Here is a 25446-nt window from a genome sequence, read left to right as displayed (position 1 = left end):
GAGATATAATGATTACTGATACATGTTTATCTTCTGATATCTTTTGATACAACCGTCTGAGAAATATCTGTCTTAAAATTTATTTTTGACCCAAGAAAAATATATTTAGTATGCTATCCAAATTGAATGACACATTTGTGGCGTCAGTGAGCGTGTTAATGAATTAATGCCAAGAAGAATCTCTTAAGCGCACTTAAATCCAGTGTTATCTTTCGAAGCAAGGTTAGTTATATTTGTAAGTGCGTATTTGCACTTGAAGTGGTCGATTATGACAGAATTTGGAATTTTCTATCGTTTTCTCAGTATATATGTAAAACCTGCATTTAGTGGGCACTCCTCTATTCTTCGTACTTGCCGCTTTTAAAATATAGCCGGGTTCGACTATCTATAATTCCCTATGCTCAGTGTTGGTGAAAATAGTTTTTCATTTTCAATTTCCTCATACGCTCTTCATTCAGACCACCGGCTCGCATGTAAAAGGGAAGACAATCACATGTTTTAGCGAAAAAATTGATGATGGACTTACTGAAAGAATAGCTGACTGACTTATCGAAAGATTGCTTTACTAATTGGTGCGGCAAGTGATTCCTTCACCTCTGATTTTCAGAACTTAAGTTTTTGCCCCGTACCCCAAACTGAAATATAGTACCTAAAAAATTTGACCAATTTCCTTTTGATCCAAAATAGTTCCAGGGGAGTCGGAAAATTTCTTGAACCGGATTAGAATCTTTTGTGACTGACATCGAATGAACGAAAAAGGAGGAGTCACTTGTTCTGTCGCTACGCTCGCAGGTGATAAGCCACTTGAGTTCTTTAGCAAAAATATGCTAGTGAGTTAGAAACATCCCGAACCTAGGTTAAAAATAGTTTAACTTATCAATGGATAACACAGTTTCACTGCTCTTGTTTATTGAAATAAATGTATCAGAAAGAATTCCTCAATTTAACCTGATTTGCTTTGCAATTTCATTTCTTTTTGTGCATCTGATGAGGGGAAATCTTTTTTTCCTGAGGGTCAATGGTTTACTATGAAATTACTAACCTCAACATTCTAGCCAACAGAAAAACTGTAATTCTGTTTTGCTTCATAGCTCTGAGGATTAACTGACATTTTTCCCTTTAATCTTGAATTCTATCGGTAACGTATCTCAAATTCTTACTCTTCACCATACGCAGTTGCCACGAACTTGCTCTTGGGGAGCAATGATGTACTTCGCAAATACTACGAGGCTCGACATTTTAAACAATAGGAAAAATCATATTTTCATTTTGTTTCATAGCTCCGAAGATTAGGTAGCTAAATATTCATGATTATTCATGCAACTGGTAAAATGAAATTTATCACTTTTAGGCCTCAGATGTGATAGACAATGATACTCTAAAATATCTATAAATATCATCATTTAACCTTATTTCGTGGCTCCTAAGCCGGACTACATGAAAATAAGTCCTAATAATTTCAGATTCCGGTATATGAAAGATTATTGCCATTTTCACCATTAAATAATAAATCCCATAACTGAAGTTGAAACCAACCACAAATTCTGCCTGAACGCTCTACGAAATTCTCACGAACTCGCACGTCCTCAAACAAAGGTCGGCTTTAAAAAAATTGGCTATTTTCCCGCTAGGTCTATCATATATCCTGCCGAAAAAACATAAGTTTCCCTTGCTTGCGTTTAAGAGTGAAAACTTTACGGTAAAATCCATAGGTATATTTTGTGCAATTTTCAGCGTGTTTGGAAACTTTCTGAACATGACTTTCCAAGGATTCGCTGAAAAAGTAATCAATTTAACGGGCTACTTATGACGGTGATTCTCGAAAAAATTACTCCAATTAGTATTGTCTCTGGCGATAACCACGACTTGACGAGGCATTGATGTATAGAACATGTGCGCACGCAGCTCTGTCAGCTACTTATAATTCGGCAGAAGGTTGAGTCCAATTAGTATTAACAAAACCACTGATACATGCGTTAAAAATGTTGTAATTTCAGAATATATGTACTATACGTACTTTAAAAGCTCTGCGTGATTTTCTATAGTTTCTTTTAATGTAGCATGCTTGGGGAGAGTTTTTTCAGGAGGCACACTATTCTGTGACAGTAAACTTAACTAAAAATAATAATAAAACAACTAATATCTAACTGAAACCTGTAAAAGAACTTTTCTCGCTTATAACTTTCCACAACTAACGACAGAATTTCTAGTGTTTTGCTATTTATTTTCATGTATTCCACCATGAATGAGGGTCAGGGCTTGGCGCCCATTGTGCCCGAAATAACTTTAAGTGTGTCTGAGAAGATCTCCTCTTTCAGATTGCAGTCAGATGTGCTGCGATTTCATTACAACTATTTTACTATTTATCCTTCAAGCTTTACAAGTTTTCAGGAGAGCCTATTGTTGGACCTGAAATAACTGTTTGTGGTAGGGACAGTAAGATACGAGAAGAGTTCACCGTTTTCTCTCCACACGCAAAACTGATAGGCCACTTGCTTTCGTTGAGTGAAATGCTAAATAAGGGTCAAGTGTAAGATGATGCTAATCCGTTAAACTGATAAACAAAACAGAGGTATTGAATATCACATTTGTGGCCTCGGAGCACGTTCTGGATTTCACTGAGTGTAAAAATTTTTTTATAAAATATAATGATTTCTGATACAATGCTGCGGCAAGTTATAGATTTGAACAAGATAAGATATCTACCATCGGCCCATGAATGGTCTCATGGAACTGTCCAGGTCTCTATCTAAATATATTTCAAGAAGTATATATGCAAATGAAATTTAAGCAGGAAACTGACCTAGAAGTACAGCGCTCTGGAGAACGGAACTTCACCGCAAATCTACTCACTAGAGTATTTATAAAACACTCAGGAATTGGATAGCGATTGTATATCGAGTTATAGATGCACGCGCGAGAGAAGGATAAGAGTTGATGAGAGTTGAGTTAAGTACAGTTAAAGCATGAACCAATTATTTTAGAACAAAGCATGTAAACAATAGTTTACTCGGAAAAAAAAAAAATTAAAACTGTGTCGGGTTTACCAAGTAATCATGTTCTACTCGAAAACTATGAAAAGGCAGAAACGACCAAGAAATATTTCGAGACCAAATATGTATTCAAAGAACTGAAATTTTTCTTCTCCGGAGCGAAAAATGAATGAAACTTTCTATGCGAGACTACGTAGTAGTTTCAGCATACTTGAATCGTCGTTTACTCGAATTCACGACCAGAAAATTGCATAGGTTTGTGTTGAAAATTTTTAAAATTCTGAAATTATATGGTTTTGAAATTAAAAGATTGTACTTTGAAAATGATTTTGAAATCCAGCAGCTGAAAATGATATTAACTGTTCGAAAAACGACGCAACATATTCAGTTAAGCTAGTGATCCTTTTGCTGAACCCTTTTGAGTCTTGTCGACCACTACGCTCCTCAAGTTTTGTTGAAACATCCGGCACCCCATTAGATAAGTTTGAGCCTTTTAACAACTGTCCAGTTTTTTTCACTTTAAAAACTTCGGAGAAAAGGAAAGGGGAGATTCTCAACATTTATGATGATAATTTTGATGATTTTGAACCATGACTACGATTAAATCAAGCTACAAATCATCACACGATTGTAGTGAGCCAGTACAGCGAGCATGTACACCCTTACACAATTACGACGATACTCAGTTTCGCAGATTTCTTCATCTACAGAACGAACATCATTTCCTTTTTTTGTCCTTCGACATCCAATACCATATTTTTTGATACTACCAACAAGTTTGAAAAAAAACCCTTACAGTATATTCCTGACTACTTGGCACTAAGTGCATTGAAGAGCGTACTCGTCCCCGCGCTTTTAGACTTCCTTAACTTCATTTCGTTTCTTTCATAAATGGCGCGAAATGGTAGCTAAACCGTTTACCCACATAACAGTGAAAATATATGCGTATTCAGGCAACACTCTCTGAAATTTTGACCATGCTGTTCCAAGGACTCCTTTTATAAATCTTGGTAACTGAGAAATAGCAACCATTTTGCTTGAAAGAATCTGTTTGTTTCGTCTGCATTCCGGAGTGCCTGCATGATTAAGGAACGGAATTAGGATTATAAAAAAAGCCATTAAGCTCTCATGAAGTGTCAAATATCAGAGGATATAAAACAGTTACATAGCTACTGTTTATAATCATGAGTCCAATGTAATAAATTACTGAATTCCATTTGATTTGCTTTGCAATACTCCTTGTTAAACATGTATCTCACGAAGGAAAATCTGTCATATCAATAAATAAAGATGGGTCCAGAAGAGACTTCATCAAACACTCTTTTAAATCTTGTTTAGGCAGAAAAAACTGAAACTCAGATATTTCTAGAAGACCAGCTGAATTCTGAACACTAGCTGTCACGATAATGTAGTCGTCAATCATGTCACATTTCAGTGATATGGTTGACGACTACATACAAGTTCTCGCCAACTATGAATAAGACTGACCAAAGACGAGCCAAAACTAGAAATTTCCTGTTACGAACCCGTTGTAAATTCTCGATATAGTTAGCTGCATTAGTTCTATTTTAAGGGGTAACAGAATTGTTAACCCCTGGAACGGCCTGAGCCAATAGGATTTGTCTACTTTTTGTTTTCTGTGGGCATATTTAGCAGACAAATTCGAACGGACTTTTATTAGTTCTTGAACAGAGCACGAAGGAGGCGGGCGGTTAGGGTAAATAAGTAAGTGAGCTCAGCAGTATGTAAGGTCCTAGTGCTTTTGGGAAAAACTTTCCCACTGTACTTTTTCCATAGAGTTTCTTAGTGTTTTTTCCTATCTTTATCATAAAATCGGTTTTATCTTTTTGCAGCCTTTCTGAATAACACTGCAAACAACACCCGACGAATAGAAAATGAGGGACAATCGACAAGGTATAGGTATGTAATACTGTTCGATATGCAAGTCACAGTTTTGAGCAACTTACTTGATTATATCCTATGCTTCTTTTTTTCCAAATATGGAATTTTTCGTTTTGAAGCTATTGAAAATGAAGAGGCTAAAGTTTGCACCTCCTTCTAACCTTTGGGGTTTGTATGCGACTCCTATTATAGCCAACACCAACAACTCTTAAAACCCAGTCAGTGCGCTCGATCACAGGGAACAATAGTCGAACTCCAAAGGTTTTGAAATCTTTCAGTCGTGGTGTGATAAATGAAGTAAAGTCAGTTATCTGAAACAGTCCATATTCACGCTCGTGGTAACCTATAACTTTCTTTTTCAACGAGCCCTGAACAATTTCACTTAAAAAACTCGATCGCCTTGTTCGCGGGTTAAAATAGCGCAGGGTAGCTCTTGCAAGCTTCTTGTTTGTAGGTGTTTCAATTTCTTGTCCAACTATTGTTTGGACAATCATATGTTGGAATAAAATGACTGATAAAATAATTTAAAAATAGAAAATGCTTTATGGGATTAAAAGATAGCACTCGTCTTTTAAAAGAACGCAAAAGAAGGAATTTCGTGATATCATTAGTTGGATAACTTATAATAATGATAATCCCCTGTAAGAAACGGGTTTTTGAGATTTAAAATCTGGTTTTTTACTTCATGCTTTGTCGCAAAATCCAAGATCTGGATATCAAAAACTAAATCCAGATTTCCCAATCAAAAGGACCCCATAATTTCTTTTCGTTTGTTGTCAGAAATTCATTCGGAAATGTGACTGCATAACATATCGTAGATGAAGTGACCTCATAACGCTCGATGACTTCTTCTCTTCAGGTTCTGCTCTACTGTTTCTGGCACTTTTTTTTGCTTTTCAAATTCTACCATCAATGCGCGCATTGCCAATAGATTGCCAAAAGAACACTGCAGTTTGCCTGGAAGAAATAATGAAGGAAGTCACCCAAGTTCGATTTGAGGTTAACATTCTCGCAAAGAACAGAACATCGTTGAGATGTAAGTAAGATATCCTTCGTTTGCTCGTATTTATCATTCCATCTTCTCTAAATCGTTACTTATATTACGGGAGACTAATTCTGCAGAATGATGAATCCAATTTATGTTTCAAAGGAGTAACTTTGCAATTCTAAAATATACAGTTTTCTCTTCGTAGTTCTTATCCTTTGCAATACTCTTTTAAAAAGCAATGTAGCTAAACATGGAAAGGAAAAAAAGAAAAGGATAACACTTTGAAATACTTGCAGTAACTTCCTCAGAAAGAAGCAACAAACAGTGTATTAGAATAAGAAACAGTATATTGTTCGGTTTGGAGCCGATTCGGGGGGGAGGAACCGAGGAATGAAGGTGTTCGTTCCAGAATGTGTACGACAGTATTGTCTCTGTGTGTTTGACAAACGTGAATAATATATATATATATATATATATATATATATATATATATATATATATATATATTTTTTTTTTTTTTTTTATTTTTTTTATTTTTTTATGTCCGTTCTATTTTTGTCCTTTATCGTCGTTTTTATCCTCATTAATTTGCTTGATACGTAATCAAAATTAACGAGAGTTGGAGGCTAAAGTTAATAAGTGCGTGTCAACTATTTTACGATCATATTGTAGATGAAAAATCGCCCAATTTTTCTCGTCTTTTGTGTCTGAGATCCGTGATTATGACACTATAAGTATAAAGTTGCAGCACCCGAACACTTGCACCTTCAGAATAAATATAAGGAGATTCTGTGCAACAGTTATCGAATGCTACTATTGAAATGATATTCCTATATCAGTGCGGGAAAAGCCCACTAGAAAACATTTTTTAAAGAGCAGTTTTTATGTATTACTTTTCTTATTATTTATTAACGTCTTCCTTTCACTATGGACTATTGATATATTTGTTGTTAAAAGTGTGATTCCTATTCCCTCTCATATATCAATTGCTTTTGTTCTATTGTATGAAAAAAAAATGTTATTTGGCGTAAAGGTCATCTAATTAGCTTGCTTTACTATGCCTATCTCCAATTTTCTCTATTTTGTTGTAATTAATCAAAGATTGTGATTCTTGAAGTGAAGGGAAGAAAGATAAAAAATAATACAGATTATAATGAGTGGATCAAGTACCACTTCTTTCGCTTATAATCAGTGTTCGTCTACAAAGTACGATAATAAACTTTCATGTTCATACCATTTTATTTTACACGACAAATAAGATAAAAGATTTACGAAAAATGTAGGTTCCGTCTTTTTCTTTCCAAGATATAAATTTTTTGTACATTTTTCGTCAGGTGCAAATCTATACCCACCCTCGTTTTAGACATTCTCGCGCCATCGGACACGTTTATTTTATCTTCAATAGCTAAGAACTGCGCTGAGCTGTACAAATCTGGTCAAAGGGTCAGCGGTGTTTACACAATCGACCCGGATGGTTCAGGCGCCTTTAATGTATACTGTGACCAAACTACAACCGGTGGGGGATGGACGGTGATCCAGAAGAGAATGGATGGCTCTGTCGATTTTAACCGCAGCTGGGATGATTACAAGCATGGCTTCGGTAACTTGGTCGGTGAATTTTGGCTCGGACTAGACAAGATAAACCGCCTGACACAAAACAAGACAGAGAACAAGCTTCGAGTAGATCTAGGAGTAAAAACTGGCAAGACTGTTCACTCTGAGTATGGCTGGTTTGGGATTGGGACCGAGACAGCTAAGTACTGGCTAGACCTTGGCAAAATCATAGGTAAGTAGACCGTTTTTTAGCATTCATCGCTCGATCTTTATACGTTACTTCTCTCTCGTCAAAATCTCGATCTAAAACTCCACGTAGTCGAATAATGGTATTATTAAGTAGCAGGGTAGCCCTGAGGTAGACCTGCATGTTCTGATTGGTTCTTACTCGGTCTAGAGTTTGGTCTGAGTGCCATATAAGAGACTTCTTACTAACCATATTTTATTTGTTTGTTTATTTTTTATTTTTTTTTTATTTTTTAAACGGAAAACAACCGTTTTTAAATTGCAAAGACACTATACGAACCCTTAAGTTATGCGGATTTTTTTTTGTTCTACTTTGAAACAGATGCCACTGTTTCCAATGATTCACTCGGTCCTCATAAAGGTTTCGTTTTTGGTACCTGGGATAAGGTTCCTGCTGGTTGTGCTCAACAAATAGGAGGAGGCTGGTGGTATGACAGCAGTATTACCCAATGTGCTGTTTCGTCAAATCTTAATGGTATTTATCCACGTTGTGGAAAAGAAACCTTGGCCGCTATCCACTGGGGATACTTAGAGAGAAGTGCCAAGGGAAGCGCTCCAACATCAACTGAAATGAAAATAAGACCAGTGGAATTTATGCGCGTGGCTTGAATTCTACTTACCTGAAATGTGCATCTACTGTTTGCAAATATCAAGAAGTGGTTTGTGTGACAATAAAACACCGATTACTTTTTTCAATCTCTTTACTTCAAGATTTTTAGAGTGCAAATTAGATTAATGACAGCATCATAGACTCGACTACACTGTTTTTGTAAAGAAGATATATCGTAATCAGTTGGTATCAGAAATGTTTTATTATTTGCAGACTTTATGGGATTTGTTTAGAATAATACGATTAAAATGTCACCAAACATGATTTTGGGAAAAACATATTTTGGTAACACCGAAATTAATTCAGGAGAATTCTATATACTGTGGAACACTATATGCCATAAGATAGAGTTTATATATGTTTTGTTATTAATACTATAGTTTTTATATTTTCTAAGGATTCTTTAACTTTGCTATTTCAGTGCTATCAAAGATTAGATCACAAAAGGTACCTTTAAAATGTGACTTTATAATTTGTGAAGAAATAAAGACTGCTTAACAATATTTCAACCTCTACTTAAAACTTTTATTGATTGAGTTGCCTTGGGAATCCACTTGTCGAAGACCTCCTATGCTCGAGGAATACTGAGCCTACAATGGTTTCCAATTTGACATTTGCAGTGAGGATCTTTCGCTTGATCTGACGAATACGTTATGGTATCGAGGTCCACTTCCCGGCCTTGTGTAACCGCTTACTTGTGTAAAAGTATTAGTTTAACATGTTTCAAATGTCTATGCAACATAGTGAGCGCGATAACTCCTGCTATTTACTTCCGTGTAAACAGAATGACAAAAAAAATTATGTTCCAAAGTAGGAAATGTTATCATTAGTCTCATGGAATTCTTCGCCGATATACTTAAAATTTCAAGGGTTGAAAAGTTGAGTAACAGACAAGAGACATACGTTATCAGTTTAGCCTTAACTATTTGCACACTGTTCAGACAGCTAATTAATGAAACATTCTTCAATTTATTTCTTAAAGTCATATTGCCGTTTTCATTCATATCGAAAATTTACTTGGACTTGAGTGATACAGTCCAGTTTCTTTGGATGTCTGTGGTATGCAGAGGCTGGTGGAAAACACAGTCAGTTTTGTGTTTAGAGACTTTGATGTACCTGCTCTCCAACTTCTCGCGTGCATCCATAATTCGATATTCGCACATTGACCAATTCTGTGATGTTTCATAAATACTCTATTTCATGACATAGAATAACCACATTCTCTTTCCACAATGTGGTTGCAGGTTTTCTTTCACATGTCGTTACTAATGCACTTTTTCGCTTGACCCAATTTTGTCAAAAGTCATTCACGGTTAATTGAAATTACTCAGTAATGTGATACCTTCATTCGGTCAGATTTTGATTGACACCGTTTTCATTCTCTGTGTTTTAGCATTTATTTAACTAAAAACACTACACAAAAATTTCCAGAATATTTCAGGTACATCAGTTATCTAATAATTGTGTCATTTGCATTCAAATTTCTCGTTGAGATCGGAACCGAATTGAAATTATGTGAATAACATACCTAATATTTCTTGGGTCAACGATGAAGTTTCCGTATGCAGAGTTTCGAAAGCTTATTGATTTGTAATGAGTAGATTTGCGACGAAGTTCCGCTCTCAAGAGTGCCATACCACATAGGTTAGTTTCCTGCATACATTGCATTTGTATACAAACTTCTTTAAATGTTTTTGGATAGAGACCGAAACAGTTCGATGACACCTTATATGGCCAATAGTGGATATGTTATCTTCTTCAAATTTGTAGTTTTCCGAAGCATTGTATCAGAGGGAATGCATCAATCAGAAATCCTTATATTTCATACATTTTGATACTCAGGGAAATCCGGAACGTGCTCCGAGGCAACAAACGTGATATTCAATGACTTTGCTGGGTTTACCAGTTTAACGGATTAGCACCATTTTCCCTTGTTTCATCGTATTCATGACACTTAATCTTAATTTAGGAACTTACTCCCAAACACAAGTGGTTCATATCAGTTTTACGGGTGGAGAGAAAACGGCCAACTCTTCTCGTATTTTACTGTCCCTGCCACAAAAATTTATTTCAGGTCCGACAAATAGTAAGATTCTCCTGAAAACTTGAGGATAAATGGTTAAATAGCTTTAATGAAATCTCAACACATTTGACCAGACACCACGGAGGAGATCTTTTCAGACACTCTTAAAGTTATTTAGGACACAATGGGCGCTAATAAGAGTGGCTGAAAGCCTGACCTTCATTCATGGTGGGCTTAATGAAAATTTATTTCAATATAAGAGAAATTCCGTTGCTGCCTGTAAAAAGTTTGAAGCGCATAAAAAGTTTGAAGCGCATAAAAAGTTTGAAGCGCATAAAAAGTTTGAAGCGCATAAAAAGTTCTTTCACCTGTTTCATTTGTACGTTAATTCGCTTTTTGTTTTGACTTCTTTTTCGTTAAGTTTACTGTCACAGAATATTGTACCTTCTGGAAAAACTGTCCTCAAGCATGCAAGAAAATTATATAAAGCTTTAAAAGTATATATATATTCTAAAAACAACAAAAAGTTTTAACATACGCAATTCAGTAGGCAAACCAAAGCCTCTAAACACAAAACTGACTGTGTTTTCTACCAGCCTCTGCGTATCACATACATCCAAACAAACTGGACTATATCACTCCAGTCCAGGCAAATTTTCGATGTGAAGGAAAACGGCACTGTGACTTCGTGAAAGAAATTGAATAATCTCTGCGTGGAGCGAGTGAATCAGAGGACACAGAAGCATCTGTTTCAAAACAGAAAGAAAGAAATCCGCATAATTCTAGGGTCCGTATAATGTCTTTATAGCTTCCAACTTGTTGTTTTCCCCCAAAAAATGAAATAAAATAAATAAATGAATAAACAAATAAAATAAGGCTAGTAAGAAGTAACAAGTTTGTTATGTGGCACTCAGACCAAACTCCCGACCAAGTAAAAACCAATCAGAACGTGTGGGTCTACCTCAGGACTACCCTGCTACTTAATAATACCATTATTCGACCAAGAAGAGTAAAACATCGAGATTTAGGTGAGAGAGAAGCAATGTTACTTATGATAGTGCCAAGGTATAGCCGGTAGTTAGCTGTTTCGGTCCCAGTCCCAAACCAGCCATACTCAAGGTAACAGTTTTGCCAGTTTTTACTCCTAAATCTACTCGAAGCTTTTTTTGTTGTTGTTGTTGTCTTGCTTCGGGTCAGGCGGTTTATCTTGTCCAGTCCGAGCCAAAATTCACCGACCAAGTACCGAAGCCATGTTTGTAGTCATCCTGAGTGCAGTTAACTTGCCATCCATTCTTTCCTGGATCACTGTCCATCCCCCAACGGCTGTAATTTGGTCACAATACACATTAAAGGCACCTAAACCATCTGGGTCGATCGGGTAAACACCGCTGACCCTTTGACCGGATTTGTACAGCTCAGCACTTTTGAAGATAAAACAAAGGTGTTCGATGGTGTGGGAATGTCTCGAACGAGGGGTGGGTATGGATTTGCACCTAACGAAGAATGTGTAAAATTTCTATCATGGAAAGAAGAAGACGGAACCTACTTTATTATAGATCTTTTATCTTATTTATCGTATCAAATTAAATGGTATGAACACAAAAGTTCATTAACGTACTTTGTAGCTTACATTGATTATTCAGCGAAAGGAGCGCTACTTGATTGACTCGCTGTGATCTGTATTATTAATTAGCGGAGCTCTTATTAGTTTATTTTCCAGCCCTACGTTACACTGAATAAAAACTGTAATAAAACTATCTACTGGCAAGTCTCTGTAATAAAATTATCTATGTCTTTGTATTATATTTCAACCCAACCATTTCCTCAACATATAAACACCATTACAAAGTAATTAGTCAGGGAAATGGAAAACTTATGGCATATACACCGTGTTTGAAATGCCATGACCATAGTAATTATAAGCTAACAGGATTGCCTGTATCAATAATTTGCTAATCACTCCTTTTGGTAATAGTTTGATGAGGTTGGGCTATCAAGGCAAAGGAACTGAGGATTTTAGTAGGCAGTGACTTTTTTTCAAATCTGGAAACTATCATCATGAAAGCCTTACTTGTTCCCGGTAACTCATTCTTATTCTGATAAACTAGTTTTGAGAAGGATACAAAATTTATAACAAAAACTCGATGCATAGGTTGCACAAAAACCTTTAATTTTACTGCACTTTTATAGCCAATACCAGTCTCTTCAAATGGTAAAATGTTAGGAGGTTCAGAGAAAAAATAATCTGCCATACATCTGCAAGATTTGATGTAATTATCTTAATTACAAGAATATTAACTGATACTAAGAGAACTAATAATATTTAAAAAAAAAAAATTTGGTTGAAAAATTAGAATTCAGCACAGGCTGGACAAACGAGGTTCTTAGAAAAAAAAATGTGTACTAATGAAAAAGCTAAGCAAACTTTTTTTACAACACCTGCCTGTACCTATATGGCATGTAGTAAAGTCTTTTGAAGTAGTCATAGTCCCAGTTTCATATGTCGAAAACACATGCATCATCATCTCCTTTATTTAAAAAATCACAACCTTTGAATAATTACAACAAAATAAAACAAAAAATGGAGATGGGCATAATAAAGCAAGCTTATTAGATGCCCTTTACGCCAAATAACATTTTTTCATGCAATAAAACGAAAGCAATTCATATCTAAGAGAGGGAAAGGAAATCATACTTTTAACAACATATTAATATTACGTGGTCAAAGGAAGACATTGATAAATACTGAGTGAAATAACACATAAAAACTGCACTTTTAAAAATTTTCTAGTGGGCTTCTCTCGCATTGACATAGGAATATCATTTCAATAGTAGCATCCTATAACTATTGGACAGAATCTCTTTACGTTTATCCTGAAGGTGCAAGTGTTCAGGTGCTGCAAATATGTGCTTCTAGTTTCATAATCATGGATCTCAGACACAAAAGACAGAGCAAAATTTGGCGATTTTTCATTTCATTCCAATATATAATTTTCCAAACAATAGTTGGACCAGTTATCGAAACACCTACAAACAAGAAGCTTACAAGAGCTTTCCCTGTGCTATTTTAATCTCCTTATATTTTACTTCGACGTGTAGACCGTTCAACTAAAAGAGGTGTTCATGTGTACGAATAATGAACAGAAAGAGACCGCCGTTCAAGACTACACCTTCGTAAATCCTTTTTTTGAAAATTGAAAAAAAAAAACCAAAAAGAAAATCCATGAGATCCATTCCATCGAATAAATCGGGTATCAAAGATGATCCATAATTAAACGTAACTGCAATGTGTTAATAACAAACGATCAGTTTCTAAAAGGGGCCTCGCAATTTTCCGTATTTCTTATCGATTTTCTTTAACCTATCTATTAAAGTGCAATACTGAAAAAATTAGAAACATGTTCCGTTCTTATGCCGCCTGGAAGAAAGTATTTGTTAATAACGATACTAGGACCGAGTGGAGTCCAATTCCGTCCGTAACCATACCAATGATTGATAAAATCGGACGACCACGAAGGGAGAGTCCGATTTGTTAATCACGAGTATTATTACAGATAGAATTAGACGACGCGAGGTCCTGTTATACGTTTACAAAAAGGAAAAAAATAGTTAATTCGAGAATTTTGTTATACTTTTGATTTATAGCGGTAATAGGACCGCGTGGAGTCCAATTCGGTCTGTAATCAGTAATCACTCGTATAATTACAGACAGAATTGGACGACAAGAAGGTCTGATACCAATTAATCATAACCATTTCAATTTCCGAAAAAACAAATACACGTAGAACAAATATCTCCAGTGGCGATAATGCCTTTTGTTTAAAATTCCGCCATTTTGGTAATGCCATAATTTTTCTTTGGATAAATAGTCGTTGCTATGGTTATTGTGATCATTTCTGTGATTGGTGGATTAGCAGAGTAGACTTAGCATGATTGGTTGCTTCAACTGTCCGATTAAAGGTGTCCGATTTCAGCCAACTGTCCGATTATACTGTCCGATTACACTGTTCGATTATACTGTCCGATTACACTGTCCGATTACACTGTCCGACTACAACTGTACAGAATAATCAGTGAAAAATGAAGCTGCATATGCACCAATAATGGCTATGATTAAAATAAAAAATAAAGAAAAGGGCGGCGACAGAGTTATGTTCCTCCTGGTCCAGTCAAGGAACGGACCAAATTCATCAAATACGCCACTTTAAAATTCGTTCGAAGCATTTTGCAAACATTCCATCTTGAGTGTCCATCAGTTAAACATCTTACGCCCGCTTAGAGACATGTGCCAACATCAGGCTCTGTGAGTCTCCAGCAGAAAATACGGTAGTACCCCTTACGTTTAAAACAATCAAAAGCCCCTATAGATTATGTTAGCATAACTTTTGGCATAATTTGGAGAAACGAGCATAATTTTTGCGCTTCTTATGAAAATAGCACCGCCAACATAGCACAGCATGAACTTCCAATGAAAGATCTTACATTGAAAGGTTAGCAGTTTGGACTCTTCTGCAAAAATTCCCTCTGATGTTTCAATGAACAATGACATCGCAAAATCGCAAATAGAAGATAGTGAACAAACATTATGCCCATAAGTTTAAAGTCGGATCTTCGGCTGAGATGAATTTTCAAAAATTTGGCACAAAGCTACCTAGTCATTAAGAGTTGTATTATGATTAATGGATATTAACCAGAAATGAAACCAGTCCTACAAACTTGCTGTTACACGTAAATATAACACGTAAATAGGTAGTCTAGAAAAAACTTATAACTAAAATTATTTCCTTTAATTTCTCATCTGGGCATAAGAAGCAACTATCTGCTTAGATCTAAGGCCTTTTTAGTTGAACGTTGAATTACCAGGTTAGTGCTGTTTTGAAAGTAAAATATAGTGGCAAACTAAACATTTTAAATTTTCAATCATTTCAATTCAGCTCTTTCAATTCATCGGTGATGTTAATCCTAGTGAAAAGTCCCCTTAGTTAAGCATTCCGTTTAATTATTACCTTTTCAGAGGCTTTCTAGCCGAATAAACATTCATTTGAAGTAATGATGTATTTTAAATTTAAGAACAGTCTTCAGGTCAATTTTTTACACGAGATTGTTACGCTCTCTTTGGGTCTTGAAATTAGTCAGCCCGTTCACTCTTAATTCATGATCTGAAAATAATTTCTCCCTGCTAATATCTTACTTTTCAGTCTAAATTGATTTGGAAGAAAATATTGTAATATCAATACAAATTTCTTCTCTTTGATCAATTATTGTAATTCTCTTCATCTGTCTTCCTTGGCAATGCATTGAAAATTAAAGAGAACTGTTGTGTAGATGGAAAAACCCTTATTCGAAGTTTAGGTTCTCCATTAAAGCGTTCAATTTTTTTGTTTTGCCGTTTTGCCTTGGTACACATTATATATGTCTCCTATTTCATTTGTAATTGCTTTCACAACTACAATATTTAATTGTCTATTGCTATTAAAGTTTTACAGTTTTACTGATATTTCTCTTCTTCACTGATATTTCTCTTATCTAAAGCAGCCCTTTGTAACGCTACTTCATTCAAAAGTTGAATGCATGGTTATTTCGGCAGTCGCATCATATCACTGAGTGCACATGTGAGTCTATTCTCTTCTTTCCCTATTTACTCTGTCAAGCTCGAACTGCACACAGTCCTTTTTAATCACACAGAAGGCTTCCGTGGAGGACATTTGAAAACCGACTGTAAATTAAGAGAGATGGCTGATTTTTTCCTCGGGCCGTGACATGTTCCAGAGTGTGTCCATGAAAGTGAGTCGAATCAAGTTAAGAATCTCGTCTTTCATTTCCACGGAAGAGTGGTGTCTGCTCCGACGTTTAGGAATAAAAAATTCCCCTAGAGCAATTTCATCCAGGATCTTAGGGTCATTATAGATTGAATGGACAATTGTGTCTCTCCTGCCCATTGTATTAAGTTACTGTATTAGAAGAAAAGTATTTCCATTTCAATATTCATGGTTGTTCATGCAATTGATAAAATTAAAGTTATCACTCTTAGGCTTCTAGTGTGATGAATAATGGTTCTTTAAAATAGCCATAAATATCATCATTAAGCCTAATTTCGTGGCTCTTAAGCCAGACTACATGAAACCAAGTCTTAATAATTTATCGTTTCGGATTCCAGTATATGAAAGATCAGCGCCATTTTAACCATTTAATCATAAATCCCATTATTGAAGTCGAAAACAATCACAAATTCTCTCTGAACGCTGTACGCAGTTCTCACGAACTCGCACGTCCTCGAACAAAGGTCGGACTAAAAAAGTTGTTGATATCCGTTTAAGTTTCCCACATTTGCGTTTAACAGTGGAAACTTTACGATGAATCCTAAAGTATATTTGTACAATTTTAACTGCGTTTAGAAAGTTTCTGGACATGACTAACCAAGGATTTCGCTGAAACAGTAATCAATTTAACGGATCACTCTTGAGGGTCATTGTCGAAAAAAATAATACAGTTATTGTTGCTAGCGAAAACGGAAGTACCTGACTCCCATAACTTGGAAAATCATTGATGTATAGAACATGCGCGCACACAACTCTGTCAGCTACTAATAACTCGGCAGAAGGTTGAGTCCAATCAGTCTTGACAATCAGTCGCATCCTAAAGAAACTTTCGTCGAAAATTGAGTCAGTACTTAGATCCAAAGCTTACTTTTTCAAATATGGGATATTTTTAATATCTATGTCATTTAAACCTAATTTCTAACCCATGCAACTCTTAATCTTGCAAACAGCAAAAACTTTCGAAAAGTCCACTCTGTGTTATCAATCATAAGAAACAGAAGCGGACCTCTAAACGTTTTGGAATGTCTTTCGATGGTGGTTTGAATAAAGAATAGTCAGATCGTCTGACACAGTCGAACTTTTGCGCTCGTGGTGGCCTATAAGGTCCTATAATTTTCATTTTCCGAGCTCAGCGCAATTCCATTTTCCAGTTCCACCGTTCAATCGTGTGATTGATTATATCTTCTCGGAGTCTGTAATTTCAGTTTAAATTTCTACTAGCTTTGGTACGGCTATTCAATGTCTAATCAATGAAAATATTTTATGTTTTAATTAAAGTGTGGGAAGATAAAGTGTCGCATTGAAATAAGTTCTTGAAAATGACATCCCTATATAACAAGTATCATGCGAACCATTCGCATATGATATTTGGCTGATTCGTCGAATTTCGTTCGGCCTAAGATTTAAGTCCTTCCCATTCCTTTATTCCTTTAAAGTTTACTTGCGTTCATGTTGATTCTGAATACATGCTGATGGCTAGGGTCCTGAAATCGCTGCTCTTTTTTTCGTGCGGGAACGGCAAAGGGTGATGTTTGTTTGGTACAGTTAGATTTGAGGATTCTCTTGCAGAATTTCGCTAAAGAAACAGGCTTCAGGTGCCTTCTTCTTCTTTCATTCAATATTGCTCTCTGCCTCCTTTTCTCGTCTGTCCAAAGAAGTCATGCACTCATTTTGTTCCTCAAAGTTTTGGCGGCGGTGTTTTCTCGAAAAATTTGAATGTTGATCTGGCTAAAAAGATAAAGTCGAAACATAAAATCGCCACGTTGATAAATTCCTTCATATATCGTAATATTTTCATGTGAAGCGTATGAATGGTACATTCCCTGAGCCCAGGGAGACATGAGAAATTCCGTTTTTTCATCAAGGTCAAAATTCAGTTGATGCAGATCTCCGGTAGAATTGGGGACTGTCTGCCCTTCAGTTAGGCCAAGCAAGTGTTCTGAATTATCAAAGTTTCTTCACATTGATCGTTCAGTCAAGTAGCCTACAATCAATCGCCCAACGGAGTGAAAATTGACCGCTCCTACCGAAAACTTATCGCCAAAGTAATGTAAAAGGACAAATAATCGTCACCGAACCCGAATTAAAAGATTGACAATTTCACAGGCTCAATTTGGCTTTATCAGTATCGGTACTTCGTAGCAATGACGCTCAATTAAAGTCACTCCACGTGGAATCAGTTGGCAGTTTGATTCAGAATTTTTTTAAGGAATAGAAAACGCATAAAAAGCTACGGGAATCTGACCGCTTCTGGATAAGATTGAAGTTTTAAACGTCGAAGGAAATAATCGTCTCGGTACGTTGGTAAGTCGTAATTCGTACGCTCAGAGCGTGAAATTGAGTTCAGGTTTTTATAAACGAAGGCTGTCTTCGATCACCACTTCCTTCACCCGGTTCACTTATACTGTGACAACGTTTTCGGTTGTCGATGAGCTGGAACTCAAAGACAAAGCAGTTTCTCTCTCTTAAGTATTATTCCTTGTTGCCTTAATCTTTTCTTGGATTCGAAATTTTATGTAGATATTGAAATCTCGCTGCATATTGCCTAGTGATGTTTTTTTGTTTTGTTTTGGCGATTGGGTGCAGAATTGACTTCTGGTCATTTGAATTTGAAAACTTTTAGTACAACAAATTTCATGGGCTCATTAAGCAATATCTGATTAAAAAGTTATTCCATTTACGCTTGATGGATGTGATATGGTAAATAGGCACCGTGCGTTACTTGAATACCTTTAATATTCAAAGGTTGTGACTGTTGAAATGACAAAAAAAAATTATACGGATTATATTGAATCAATCAAGTACCACTCCTTTCGCTAATAATCAGTGTACTTCTTCAGAGCACGTCAATAAACTTTTGTGTTCGTACCATTTAATTTGATACGATAAATAAGATAAAAAATCTATGGAAATGTAGGTTCTATCCTCTTCTTTCCAAGATAGAAATTTTTTGCGCATTTTTCGTCAGGTGCATTCCCATACCATCGAACACCTTTATTTTATCTTCAATAGCTAAGAACTGCGTTGAGCTGTACAAATCTGGTTGAAGGGTCAACAATGTTTACACAATCGACTCAGACGGTTCAGGCGCCTTTCATGAATATTGTGGCCAAGCTATAGCCGGTGGGGGATAGACAGTGATCCAGAAGAGAATGGATGGCTCAATCGATTTTAACCGCACCTGGGATGACCCCAAACATGGTTTCAGTAACTTGGTCGGTGAATTTTGAATTGGACTGGACAAGATAAACTGCCTGACCCGAAATAAGACAAAAAACAAACTTCGAGTAGATCTAGGAGTAAAAACTGACAAAACTGTTTACCCTGAGTATGGCTGGTTTGGGATTGGGACCGAGACAGTTAAGTACAAGCGATACCTTGGCAATATCATAAGTAAGTAAACCATTTTCTCAGCATTCATAGTTCGATTTTTATATATTACTTATGTCTCATCTAAATCTTGGTATTTTACCCCACTTGGTCCAATATTGGTATTATTAAGTAGCAGGTTAATCCAGGGGTAGACCCGCATGGTCTGATTGGTTCTTACTCGGTCGGTAATGACAGTAAGAGTAAGGTCCGAACGCCACATAACAAACCTTTTTGCTAACGTTATTTTACTTATTTTCTTATTTCCTTTATTCCTTTTTTTTGGTTTGTTTGTTTGTTTTTTTTTCGCGCAAAACAACAAGTTTGAAGCCATAAAGACATTATACGGACTCTTGAATTATGCGCACTTCTTTTGTTCTGTTTTGAAACAGATGCCACCGTTTCCTCTGATTCCCACGGTCCTCTCAGACATCTCATTTTTGGTGCCTGGGATGAGGTTCTTACTGATTGTGCTCAAAATAGAGGAGAAACGCTTAAAGTACTGTTCATTCAAATCTCGATGGTATTTATCCACGTTGCGGAAAAGAAACCTTGGCTGCTATCCACTGGGGAAACTTAGATTCTACCAGTGTCGAGAGAAGCGCTCCGACATCAACTGAAATGAAAATTAGACCAGTGGAATTTATGTGCGTGGCTTGAAGTCAACATATATGATATGTGCATCTGCTTAATCAATGCTGTTTTAGAAAAATCAAGAAGTGATTTTGCGACAAGAAAACACCGATTATTTTTTTCAATCTCTTTAATTCAAGATGTTCAGATTTTTAGAATAAGCAAATAAGTTTAATAACGGCATCATAGACTCGACGACTTTTTTGTTGTAAAGAAAATATGATATAGCCAGTTTGTATCAGAGATGTTTAATTATTTGTAGACTTAATAAGATCTGTCTACGATAACACAAAGAAAATTTTACCAAACATGAATTCAGGAAGAGAATCTCATCATTACCCCAAAAGTTAATTCAGAAGAATTCCAATGGAACGCTACATGCCATAAGATAGAGTTTATATATGTTTTGTTCTAAATACTTTAGTTTTAATCTTTTCTTATGATCTTTTAAGCTTTGCTATTTCAATGCTATCAAAGATTAAATCACAAAAGGTACCTTTAAAATGGGAGTTTATAATTTGTGAAAAAATAAAGACTGCTTTACATTATTTCTACATCTATATATCCACTTTTCGCAGACCTTCTCCCATGCTCGAGGATTTCTAGGCCTTCAATGGTTTTCAATTTGATATTTACAGTGAAGATCTTTCACTTGATCTGACGAACACGTTAAAGTATCGAGGTCTACTTCGGGGCATGGTGTAACCACTCATTTGCGTGAAAGTATTAGTTATCATGTTTCAAAATTATTTGCAGCATATTGAGCCAGATAACTCTTGCTGAATACTTTCGTGTGAATAGAGTGACAAAACAAGTATGTCCCAAAGTAAGAAATGTTCTTATTAATCTCTTATGGAATTCTTTGTCGATATACTTAAAAAATTTCAAGGGTTGAAAATTTGATTTACAGACAAGAGAACATACCTTCTCATTTTTCCCTTCATTTTCTGCACACCTTTCGAAAGAACGATGAGACGGCTAATTAATGAAAGCGAAAAATGAAAGTCCAGTTTGTTTCGATGTTCGTGGTAGACAGAGGCTGGTAAAAAACACAGTCAATTTTGTGTTTGGAGGCTTTGGTGTGCCCGCTGAAACATACTTGTTAAAACGTTTGTTATTTTCGGAATACATATACTTTAAAAGCTTTGTAAAATTTTCTAAAGTTTCTTTTTATGCAGCGTGCTCAGGACTGTCAAGCCAGGAACACCATTCTTTGACAGTAAACTTAACAAAAAATAATTTTAAAAAAAGCAAATCCATATATAACTGAAATTCAACAGGAAGTAAAATACGAGAAGAGTTGGCTGTTTTCTCTCTACGCGTAAAATGATAAGCCACTTGAGTTCGTGAAATGAATTCCTAAATAAGGATTAAGTGTCAGGAATGTGATGAAACAAGGGAGGATGTTGCTAATCCGCTAATTGTGGCCTGAGCGCACGCTCTGGATTTCCCTGAGTATCAAAATTTATGAAATATATGATTTCTGAATGATGTATTCCTTCTGATGCGATGCTGCTGCAAGTTAGAAATTTGAACAAGATAAGATATCTACTACTGACCCATATATGGTCTAATGGAACTGTCTGTCTGAACTGTCTAATGGAACCGGTCTCTATCCAAAAATATTTCAGAAGTATGTATGCAAATGCAAATTATGCAGGAAACTGACCTATGAGGTTCGACGCTCTTGAGACTGGAACTCTGTTGCAAATCTACTTACTACAAGTCAATAATCTTTTAGAACTCTCTGCCTACGAAAACATTATTGTTGACTCAAGAAATATTAAAAATCTTATTCACATAATTTTCATTCTGGCCATATAGCATCGAGAAAATTGAATGCAAATGACACCGAGATTAGAGTACTGCTGTTCCTAAAATATTCTAGAAATTGCTGTGTCGCGTTTTTGGTTAAATGAACTGATGCTAGGGCACAGAGAATGAAAACGTTTTCAATCAAAATGAGACCAAATGAAGGTATCGCATTACCCAGTACGTGTAATAAACAGTGGACGAATTTTGACAAAACTATGTCAAACGAAAATGTATTAGTACCGATATGTGAAGGAAAATTTGCAGCCACATTTGAGTTGAAAACTATTAAAATTCTTAAACTGTACGGTTTTAAAATTAAATATTGTATTTTTTTTACTTAAATTTTCATATCACTATCACTGGACTCAAGAAAATTACTTCGTTTTTTCTATCATTTAAAGTAATAAAGACAAAAAGGGAAACCCTTGAGCTGAATATAATCAGAGGACAAATATAGACATAGTCAAGGAACATTGCGTGATAAATGCCCGTAATTTGCATGACGTGACGTAAAGTAGCTAATAGAATTGCGCGAAAATTAATGTGTAGGTTATAATCTTTAATATACTGGAGAGTTAAATATCCATCATTTCAACGAAACTGAGGTAGATAGTTGTCTTATTATATTCCTCGGAGATACCAAAAGATTGGGTCATTTTTTTTCAACAAACCAAAAAATGGTTAGAAATAAACTCTTGACGCGCGACTTTGTCTCATCGGCTGCTCTGAGTTGAAAAGTACTTGCTATTCACTTCCAGCTTAACCACTCAGCGCGCACGAAAAGCACTATTCACTTGTGAGGTATATATTAACTGTAAATATTGCTGTGTAAATAAATACCTGTTGATGCAGTAAATTGTTGTAATCGACAAGAAAGCAATAACTATCTATTCAGTTAATGTTGACACTGGGGGCACGGATCCGTGATTAACTGATGAAAAAGTGTTTAATCTTCGATATGCCGGAATCTGAAATGATATATAATTAAGGCCTCGTTTCCCCGTAGTCTTAAAAGTCATAAACAAGGCTAAATGAAGATAATTTCAATTGTTAAATATCTTAGAGTAGTCTTGGATAATACGTTCCTGGCCCACAAATGATTGATTTCCTTTTGTCAGTTGCACGAGTAACTATGACATTGCAAAGAAAATACAATCCTTCAAAGATATCTCATTTGTTTACATTCAGTTGGGATTACAAATTTTTTCTTGAGGAAAATAAGCATTAGCGAACGATTTTTCTTGTGGTTTGCATATGACAACTGGAAATATTGTAAGACCGGTCGCTCTTCCAACTTTACCTGATATTAATGGAGTTAGTAAAGTAAAATTTAATTGGAGTTAAGTTCAAGCCACTAACTGAATCATTATGCAACTTATGTTGCCTAGTGAAAAAGAATTTACTGAAAGTAATCTGATTAAGCTGTCAAATTAGAAACAGAGCAGGCGGTCTATTTCAGTCACTCGCTTTAAAAACTAGGTCAATAATCATGCGTCTCCAGATCTCTGAAGCTTCTCTTCCTAAAATTATCCACCAGCCTACCTTTCGAGGAGAATTTAATTTCTTTCAAGTTTGGAAATACAGAGTGTTGTGCCATATTTGATTACAGTATGCATTTAAGTCCCGTTATAACTACAAATTGATTTGTTTGCGTGCGTATTCCTCTCAAATTGCTCGTACGAATTTACTATTATAATTTTATCTGGCGACGTGAAAACACGGCCGCCAATTATTTCACCGATTCAATTAGCTCGCACACTTATGAAAAAACACCCATTGATTCCCAACTAAATGATTTAAACAGCATGTCTTGACCTCGGCGCCAGTAAGCGAATGTCATAAGCTCTATTAGGAACCCCACGTTTTGATTCTAAAGATATGTCCGCTGTTGAGTCGATCTAAAGAAACCTTACTCGTCGTCATTTAGTAATCAGCTCTGTAAAAGTGTTTAGTATTCATCATTTAATGACGCGAGCCGAGATCTGGAAAGTTCAAAGAGGCTACGAATGAAATATTCAATAACTCTGCAAAATACCTCCAATACATCATGAAAGTTCTATGGTTACAAAAATGTTGCAGTATAGTCTAAGCGGCAGAAGGCACACCTCACTTCTACAAACCCAACTATTTCATCAAACAACGCGTAATGATTATTATCAAGTTGCGACTCCGATCGAAAATACTACAATTACCCTTGAAAGAAATTACTTTTAGCCACTACAGACTTAGTTTACCACTGGCACAAACTCAATGTCTTCAAATCTCCTCGAAATGCTAAGTCTTCGAAGTTTATCACAGTAGATTTCTCACTAGAACGTCCCAGACAGTCGGTCTTTGTCGACAACAGCTACTAACTACTCCTAGATGACTGAGTCCTTATATACTTGAAAAATGCATTCTAGAACATCTCATTACAAGCCCATAACACAGCTACTCTGGCAGAAGTACATATTGATTACATAACCTTGTAGGAAGTTTTATAACGTTCCTTGGTATGTTATCAGGAGTTCGCGTATGTACATCACCGTGATTAAGGTTGCCAGAAATTTCAAGAAAATACAATTTACATTTACAATCCAATTATATACAGTCTACAAATGTTATATCAAAGACCCAGATGTAATAACCTACTCGTATTCGATTGCCGCGGTTGTTGGATGCAGTGTTATCCAAAAATACTACAGAAAAAGTCTTGTTTGTTTTAGGTGACGACCGAAAAAGATAAAGAAGACTACGAAGCAGAAAGAAAATTTAGAAAATCAGAAAACGTATGATGGTATGGTTTTGCCGAGACTGATGGGTCTCTATCAAATGCCAAGTGCACTGGCTTCACTTATCGTATTACCCTTTAGAGCCCCTTCTTCCCACTCCGTACAAGAAAAGTGCGTCTCATGTTGCTCTATGTGCCTTCGTAACGTATATTTACGATAAGAAACAACAAACAGATCTCTTTTGCTTTCAGTTTGGGAAAAGTAAGAAATTCTTATGACCAAAGACAGATCTTACGCTTTAAGTTTATCGAAAATGTAGAAGACGAAAGCCAAGATAACTTAGATGCTCAATGTCATAGCCAGTCGTTGGTCAGTAATGACCGAATTGTGGTCAGACGCGGTTAAAATTGTGCAAAATGTATTTTGATATCGCTCTTTCCATTCTCAAAGTTTGGCAGGGAAAATGAACGATTTGGTGGAACAGAAATATCACTTTCCTGGCAGTGACAGACGAAATTCTTAACTGGACAACAACAACTTTTAAGAGCCGGCCGACCTTGCTTTGTTTAAAGACTCCAAGTTCAAGAGAACTGCGGAGAGCCGTTCGACCTTGCTTTGTTTGAAGACTGCGAGTTCGTGAGAACTGCGATAGTGTAGAATGACAATGTGGGTATTTCATTGAATTCAATAATGGAATTTATAGTTAAATGATGAAAGCGTCAGTTAATCTTAAGAGCAACTAGACAAACTATGATTATGATTTTTCCTCTTGTTCAGCGTGTT

General features: G+C 35.9%; 1 protein-coding gene and 3 long non-coding RNA genes across 7 annotated transcripts in view; 3 read left to right on the top strand and 1 right to left on the bottom strand.

Moving 5' to 3' along the window:
• LOC149037305 (uncharacterized) overlaps positions 1-25446 on the top strand; it is an 87539-nt gene that overhangs the window by 13807 nt on the left and 48286 nt on the right. The window lies entirely within an intron of this gene.
• On the top strand, positions 4720-8796 carry LOC149037311 (angiopoietin-related protein 7-like). Of its 2 annotated transcripts, none has more exons than XM_089187593.1 (4): positions 4720-4913; positions 5755-5931; positions 7289-7669; positions 8006-8796. In XM_089187593.1, exons 1-4 carry the CDS (start codon positions 4889-4891, stop codon positions 8290-8292), a joined length of 870 nt encoding a protein of 289 aa, XP_089043719.1. In that variant the 5' UTR covers positions 4720-4888; the 3' UTR covers positions 8293-8796. The 2 variants fall into 2 exon arrangements, with proteins under 2 accessions (XP_089043719.1, XP_089043720.1); XM_089187594.1 differs by having other exon boundaries at positions 7218-7669.
• LOC149037309 (uncharacterized) overlaps positions 6393-25446 on the bottom strand; it is a 20707-nt gene continuing 1653 nt past the window's right edge. Inside the window, exons 2-3 of one of the 3 annotated variants that reach the window (XR_016181139.1) lie at positions 11366-11832; positions 6393-11062 (exon numbers count right to left, since the gene is read on the bottom strand). This is a non-coding gene — a long non-coding RNA (uncharacterized LOC149037309). The remainder of the gene's footprint in view (positions 11063-11365; positions 11833-25446) is intronic. The other 2 variants (XR_016181140.1, XR_016181141.1) reach the window with 2 other exon arrangements.
• LOC149037310 (uncharacterized) overlaps positions 22798-25446 on the top strand; it is a 3275-nt gene continuing 626 nt past the window's right edge. The window contains exons 1-2 of the long non-coding RNA XR_016181142.1: positions 22798-24924; positions 25114-25446. The exon at positions 25114-25446 is cut by the window's right edge and continues 626 nt beyond it. This is a non-coding gene — a long non-coding RNA (uncharacterized LOC149037310). The remainder of the gene's footprint in view (positions 24925-25113) is intronic.

Source organism: Pocillopora damicornis, chromosome 11 (genome assembly GCF_964200805.1).
Source record: "Pocillopora damicornis chromosome 11, jaPocDami1.2, whole genome shotgun sequence".
Taxonomy (NCBI): domain Eukaryota; kingdom Metazoa; phylum Cnidaria; class Anthozoa; order Scleractinia; family Pocilloporidae; genus Pocillopora; species Pocillopora damicornis.
This window is presented reverse-complemented; position numbering and strand designations above follow the sequence as displayed.

Coding starts and splice junctions, on each gene's coding strand:
- LOC149037311 (XM_089187593.1), top strand. CDS start 4,889: ATGAGGGACAATCGACAAGGTATAG. Junction 4,914..5,754: donor GGACAATCGACAAGGTATAG/GTATGTAATACT, acceptor TCTTCTCTTCAG/GTTCTGCTCTACTGTTTCTG. Junction 7,670..8,005: donor AGACCTTGGCAAAATCATAG/GTAAGTAGACCG, acceptor ACTTTGAAACAG/ATGCCACTGTTTCCAATGAT.